The sequence below is a fragment of the Hemibagrus wyckioides genome, linkage group LG08, assembly GCF_019097595.1.
Source record: "Hemibagrus wyckioides isolate EC202008001 linkage group LG08, SWU_Hwy_1.0, whole genome shotgun sequence".
In the NCBI taxonomy this organism is placed as follows: domain Eukaryota; kingdom Metazoa; phylum Chordata; class Actinopteri; order Siluriformes; family Bagridae; genus Hemibagrus; species Hemibagrus wyckioides.
The window spans coordinates 16,008,359-16,015,589 of NC_080717.1; the positions used below are offsets into that span (position 1 = coordinate 16,008,359).

A 7,231-nucleotide genomic window follows, 5' to 3' on the forward strand; every position below is an offset into this window, starting at 1 on the left:
CCAGTCATTTATATCAATAACAGAGATCGAAAACTCTCAGCGTCTAGCAACAACCAATATGGCGTCATGACGTCACCGCACCAGCCAATGGGAGCAGCGGATGTGTCCGGGCTATCCTTATAGCTGTCTGTGCGGCAGACCCAACAGATTCAACTTCCGGTCTAAAGATTTCAAAATAGAAGTTAAAACTGGGAAAGGTTGAAAAACAACGTGATGCTTACACAATTACATCTTTACACAAGATGTTACACAAGATTGGTTTATCATTTCCAATACTCAAACTATCCCGCTTTTCTCCTCACAACAGATCCCTAAGAAAGTCTGCTCCATAGATCCTGGCTGTTTCATACAACTAGCGGAACTATACAAAACGGAAGTAGAAACCGGAAGTAGTTGAAGCTGACTTCACGCTGCTCGCCCGCTTTAGCCGACTGGAAGCAGTGCATTGCGTTCACTTGAAAATGGCTTCGTCCTTTTGGAAAGGCGTCGTTGGTTTAGGACTGTTCGCCCTGGCTCATGCAGCTTTCTCGGCGGCGCAGCGTGAGTGGAAACGATTTCTCATGGGGAAATTCGGCTATATAAATGAAAGTTAACATGCGGGGTTTTTTAATGCACATGGTATAGACTGGCCCTGTAAAGCTAGTCGGATAGTTAGCATGACAGGTAGCGGCTGCGCTCAATGGACCTGGACTAGATTAACGATTTCAGCCGCTCGCTTTTATCACCGCATTTCATTCCTATAGCTTTATGGATAAATCGAGGTCTAAGTGACAACATGCACCGATGTCGTTTGCTGTAGTTATCCACCATATTTACATTGTAGCACCCACCGCGGAATGAAACATAAAAAATGACCGATTTTCATTCCACTTATTTGGCCATCACCGGCTTACACAGCCACTAAGGCTAGCGAGCTAAGCTAACACTCGGCTAAACATGTACTGTATGTGGCATTATGCTCCAGCCTGGGTGCCATGCTAGCTCCGATCCTGACTCGTCATGTCATGTAAGTGTCAGTAAATGATTTAACAGTCTCGGTTCACGGTTAACAATTCCTCAGCAGCTACATCACTGTTCAGTGTTAGCTCATTACACTGTCCGCTTAAATCCGCACAGTAGCTGGTAATGATCCGTATTAATACGTCTATAATGCTTCTTTCTGGTTAAGGAAGCGCTCCTCACACTTGCTGCAGGCACCGAGAGCTGTTTTTGTTTTGTTTTGTTTTTAATCCACGAACTAGCAGAGGGTTTCAGATTTATATTATGAACATTATCCAACTCTTAGGGTTTAAACGTGCACAAAAAAATGAAAGCTACGCATTACTCTTCACTCATAGAACACATTTTTACTAATATTGTCATTAGAGACAAGTTGACTAACAGCTATAACACGGCTACAATATATACATCGATCAGGCATAACATTATGACACCCCCCCCCCCTTGCTGACAAAACACACCAAACTGTGATAAGCACTGTGTACTCTGACACCTTTCTGTCAGAATCAGCATTAATTTCAGCAACAGTAGCTAGTCTTTTGGATCGGATCACACGGGTCAGCCTTCACTCCCCACATGCATCAATGAGCCTTGGTCGCCCATGACCCTGTCACCGGTTCACCACTGTTCCTTTCTTCGACCACTTTTGATAGATACTGTCATCTGCAGACCGGGAACACCCCACAAGAGCTGCAGTTTTGGAGATGCTCTAATCCAGTCATCTAGCCATCACAGTTTGGCCCTTGTCAAACTCGCTCAAATCAACTTTGAGGACAAAATGTTAATTTGCTGCCTAATATATCCCACCCACTAACACCGCCATGATGAGGAGATAATCACTTCACCTCTCAGTGCTCATAATGTTATGCCTGATCTGTGTATAACTAATTATCATGGATAAACTGTAACTCAAAACAAGAAAAGATTCCTGGGTTTCCTGGGGTTTATCACCCAGATGAGAATGAGTTCACTTTAGAATCGGTTTCCTCTCAAGGTTTCTTCTTAATATCATTTTGAGCAGTTTTTCCTTGCCACCATAGCCTTTGGATTGCTCATTAGGCATAAACCGATGCAGTCCTACTTTAAAAATTTAATATCCTGATTTCTTTATGCTGCTTTGTGCCAACATCCATTGTTAAAAATGCTATAGATATAAATTGAATTGAGTTCCTGGACCCACTTTGAGAAGCATTCTCAAGAGCTTTGGCAGCTGAAAAGGCATTTAGCATCATAGCATGACAGAAAGTGACTTGCACATAGATCTTTACACCCTTCTGTATCTGAAAGCAAAAGTCTATCCATGTAATGAAGAATAAAACCAGTAGTTTATGTAAAAGAAAATAATGTAATTGCTTGTCTTCTGCACTAAAGTAATATGAGTGATTTGTCCACCATTACCTGGTAGTATGTAGTCACTAGTGATCTGAGGAAAATTAACCAGGAGATATAAACAAATTTTGTACTTTTTTTTTACATTTCATCTGAACATTGTATTAGGTCACTAACAATACAAAGTATCAGGTCAAATACAGGCCTGAAGCATCGCATTTGCGTCTGATTAGATTTGTCACAGATCCCAATGTGTTGTAAGGTGCATCAGCAGCAAGCCTCTGCTAATTTGTATAGATTGGCAGCAAATGCTTGTTGAGATTAAGCATTGTTGATATGAGATAGATAGATAGATTGTTACAGCAACACAACACTAATATTAAAGCAAATCCAGATCTACAAAAACACTGAATATACAAAACATTAGCAACAATAATTAAATGGAGGTGAAAAATAAATAAAAAGCATATGTATGACATTGCTGTTATAGCTGTTATACAGTATCATGCTGAAAGGAAAGAATGATTTCCTAAAACGTTCTTCATGGCAGCGGAGCTGGAGTCTGTTAGAAAATGACAGAAGAGTATCAACCAACACATTTTTTTGTGTTAAGTATGAAAATGAAGCAATTATGTAATATATAAGGCAAAAATTACAGATGGGTTGTTTTAGTCCTTTGTACTTTATTCTCATCAAAAGACTGTTTCTTTAAATGTAGATAATTTTGCTTGCAATTCTTCTTTTCCAGATCGATCATACATGCGACTGACAGAAAAAGAGAACGAAACTCTTCCAATAGATGTAAGTTTGTGCCGCACGTTTCTTTGTATGTAATTGGAATTTGTAGAATAAAATGGAAAAGTGGAATATATATATATATATATATATATATATATTTTATATATATATATATATATATATATATATATATATATATATATATATATATATATATATATATATATATATATATATAATTTTAAATATCTATTTTGTGCTTCCAGATAGTATTACAGACATTGTTAGCATTTGTGGTTACATGTTGTGGAATAGTCCACATCTCGGGTGAGTTTAAAGACATGGACGCGTCTTCAGAGCTTAAACACAAGTAAGTGAACTGTTATTTTCAATTGCCTCAAAGTCGTCGTAATCATTTTCTCATTAGACAGTGTCTGAAAATTGCTAGTTTGCTTAACCCCAACCTCTCTTTCCTTCTTTTTTTTTATTTGCCAGAACATTTGACACGTTGAGAAACCACCCATCTTTCTACCTGTTTAATCACCGAGGCAGGGTGCTTTTCAGCTCAGAGCCAGAAGCTCCCGCTGCAACTCCTCAGGCTTTGCCGTCCAATCCAATGAGGTTACGCAAGCTGGAGAACTTTCACTGAGACTAGCCTTGAAAGGGGTTTCCCTTGCCTGCTTTGCCGTCTTTTTCTTCCTCTGCATCAGTAAGCTCCTCGGTTGGAATGGGCATACAAACCAGTTTTCCTTTCACTCCACTCAATATGCTGTACAAATCTGCATCTCAGCGTGGTTACTATTTTGAAGTCTATGGACTGTGCCAATTCCTTGTTTTTTTTTTTTTTCGAAACTCATACATTTGTCTTAAAACGTCTGAAAGATACACTGTACTCAATCAGGTGGCACACAGAGAAGGGAGAAGCCATCCTCTTCCTAACCCTCCTCCTCCTCTTCCTGGTTCATGAGGAGCCCTAATCCCATCTCTTGTCCCGTTCAGTTTGCCACATGACCTACTGTGCTGCCATGTTTAACTGAGGTTTTTTCTTCCCCTCATCCTTTTCAGAGGATGTAACTATTATGGACCATTAATTTTACTTGTGTTAAGATTATACTATTTATGACTGACGGACTACAAAATAGATTTTGGCATGCAAATAATGCTAAGGTTAGTGTAATTACTAAATTGATGCCTGGTCTGGGAAATGAGAAATAAACTCGTCTAATAACGCTAACAATACTGTGAACGCGCTGAGGGAAATGAATGATACACCCCTTTTTTTGTTTGTTGTTTTCTTTTTGTTTTTTGGGTGGATGAGAGTGATGTTTTTTCCCCATTTTGTTTTCTGTTACAGTGCATCTGATTATTTTTAACAATAAAATCAGAGATTTTATTGATGATTATTAACTGAAGAGATGTGTTTATTTTCAAGCACAACAGGACATCTCTTCACTGGAAATTAAATGGGTGACATGGTAAAGGAAGGTAATTTTGTTATAATGGTTTAAATCCACTCATCCCCTTAGAACTGGGGGGGGGGTCACTCTGAAATTCTGCCCCGGACCATATTCTTGAGAGGCCTTGAAGAAACAAAAGCTAAGGATATTGATTTTATGCCTCCGCCACTTCAGGTTGTTAGTGCGCCTGTCCAAGATTTTCATTAGCATGATATTTCAAATGAGTGGTCGATTGTTTGTAACATTTATTTGGAATTATCATTTCTCAAATTGATCCTAAGAGAGAGGAGGTCAAATGTCTAAAATAGATCTTCTTCATTGGTTTCTTTCCTGTTCAAATTATATCTTAAGGGTATTTCTGGCCTACAATTTAATAAGATGAAGGACTAGACTTGACTCTGGTGAAAGCATCCCTGTCAATGCCATTAATGTCAAGTTCTACATGATTAACATCTTATCAAATTCTGTCAATTAACACCAGTAGGATAAATTAGTGCTGTTAAACTGTATGTTTTTATAGAGAATATTTGTCTGATTACAGTATTTTTATCGCTTTTCTTTTTCAAATACTGAAAATATAAAGGGTAAGATTTAGAGCTGAGAAGAACTCTCAACAGGCGATATGCTAAGAAAATACTGTATGCAATCTTACTTATCTCTTGTTTTTAACAATTTTCATGATGTGGTGTCAAACATTGAGTCACATTAAAGGCCAATATCCAGTGTATTTTTTAAATCAAACTGACTTCCATCAAACACAGTATCCAGGTGATGATTTCGACCAGCTTGAGAAATAACAGCTTGAACATGCTGTACAGTGGCATGTATGAAATGTGGGCAGTCCCTATACTGCAGCTCTAGTGTTAGGGTCATTGCCAATATGAATTATCACCATCATCCTCTAATTAAACCTTTCTGCCCTGATAAAAATTCTCTCTTCCAGATTGAAAATCTTCCCATCCACAGGGCACGAGAACTCACTAAATGGTTTGGGGAGTTTGTAAATGTAATGATGTAAAAATCATATGCTGTGGCCTTTACACTCAACAGATACCAGTCTCCCCCTTGAACACCAGCAAAAGACAGTATTCCCTTCCACCACCAGCAACAAAACACCAACTGACTGAATATATTTTGTAAGAATGGTGTTCATGCCTCCAGTACAGTTCTAGAGACTTGTAGAATTTATGCCAAGGTGCATTGAATCTGTCTTTGTGTTAATTGGTATATAAACTCAGCTGTAGGATTAGTTTGGGCTTTCTAAGTGGTTTTGCACAGTGGCTATGTGAGTTGAGATGATTGTTCTAAGTAGATGCTATGAATGTGTCATTTCCAGGAGTACTTTACCTGCTGACCACCTATAGTTTTGTGTTTTCAGATAATGGGCCTTCAAAAGAAGTTTAGTTTAAGCTTATTACCCTGATCCTTTTAAACAGAATGCTACCACTGAGCTCCCTGCGGTCGTTCGTAATCTAAACAATTGTTTCTCAACCGAAATCCTTTAAAAGTGGCAGCAGTAGCTCAGCTGTAAAGACACTACGTTGGTATGTGGAAAGCTGCATGTAGAAATCCCAAGACTGCCACAGAGAAACTGCTGGGTCTCAGCAACCCAAATTCAAACAAATATAACCCACTTCTTGCCAAAGCCACACTCTCAAAATTACTTACTATAACACAGCCTGGGGTGCTACTGAGACCAGTAGTTTTCCTCCAAGCACATATTTTATTGAGAGCTGCCAGAATGTGAGGGGAACTTTTCCAAAAAAAAGTGTTCTAACTTAAAAACCACTGAGCCCACCTTTAACTCTCAACAGCAGGACTTTGTGCTTCATTTGGATTCCATCTCCCTGGTTGTGGATTAAAATGTCTGCCACATCATGAGTGTAAATCTAGACTTGATACAGTGTACTTTGCTTTATAAATGGGTGTTTAACAACAAAAAATATCAGTTACCGTAAAGACTGTAGATATGCAGGAATGCTTTGTTGCTTTATGCGATGAAAATGAAAACCTTTTTTTAAAGAGCTTTACAGCTAAGAAGATGGCGGTATACAGGCTGATGATATTCCTACAGACTTCAGAAAATATTTGAAGACTTCTTTTTGATTGTGCTATAATCCATGAAAAAATAATGAAGGGACCAGGTCTCCTAAAGAGCAGGGCATTGTGGGGTGGGTGTTTCTGGTATGCAGTGGTTAATATCTACCAAAAGATATAGCAACAGGCTCATGGGTGCCTGAGGTTCCTTGATGTATGCGGGAGCGAAGGCTAGCCCGTCTGATCCAATTTAACAGAATTCTCGACTACTGTAGTGCAGTGTTCTGGAAAAGTTAGAATGTCACAATACCTTTCTAGTCAGATTGACCATGCTGACCCCTGTACACTGCTGAAAGCACATACAATGTGCATGTGAGCATCAGAAGTGGACCATGGAGCAATGGTTTGATGAATCATATTTTCTTTTATTTCACATGGACAGCCAAGTGAGTGTGAGTTGCTTACTTCACACAAAGATGGCACCAGGATGGACTATGGGATTGAGGCAAGCTGGCAGAGGCAGTGTGATGCTCTGGGCAATGTTCTGCTAGGAAACCTTGGGTCCTGACATTTGTGTGGATGTTAACCACCTACCTAAACGTTGCTGCAGATGAAGTACACCCCTTGGTGGCAGCAGTATTCCCTAATGACAGTGGCTTCTTTCAGCAGAA

The 7,231-nt window shown here is 39.1% G+C and overlaps 1 protein-coding gene across 1 annotated transcript; it reads left to right on the forward strand.

The window, feature by feature from the left end:
• Nucleotides 1–384: 384 nt before the first annotated feature.
• On the forward strand, nt 385–4,466 carry mmgt1 (membrane magnesium transporter 1). The gene is made up of 4 exons (XM_058397720.1): nt 385–540; nt 3,077–3,129; nt 3,333–3,436; nt 3,562–4,466. The coding sequence occupies exons 1-4, from the start codon at nt 462–464 to the stop codon at nt 3,713–3,715; spliced, it is 390 nt and encodes a 129-aa protein (XP_058253703.1). The 5' UTR covers nt 385–461; the 3' UTR covers nt 3,716–4,466.
• The last annotated feature ends 2,765 nt before the right edge of the window (nt 4,467–7,231 follow it).

Bases quoted from the DNA above. Each gene is read 5' to 3' on its own strand.
- mmgt1 (XM_058397720.1), top strand. From the start codon at position 462: ATGGCTTCGTCCTTTTGGAAAGGCGTCGTTGGTTTAGGACTGTTCGCC. The intron at 541-3,076 runs GTGAGTGGAAAC...CTTCTTTTCCAG, and splicing joins AGCTTTCTCGGCGGCGCAGC to ATCGATCATACATGCGACTG. The intron at 3,130-3,332 runs GTAAGTTTGTGC...TTGTGCTTCCAG, and splicing joins ACGAAACTCTTCCAATAGAT to ATAGTATTACAGACATTGTT.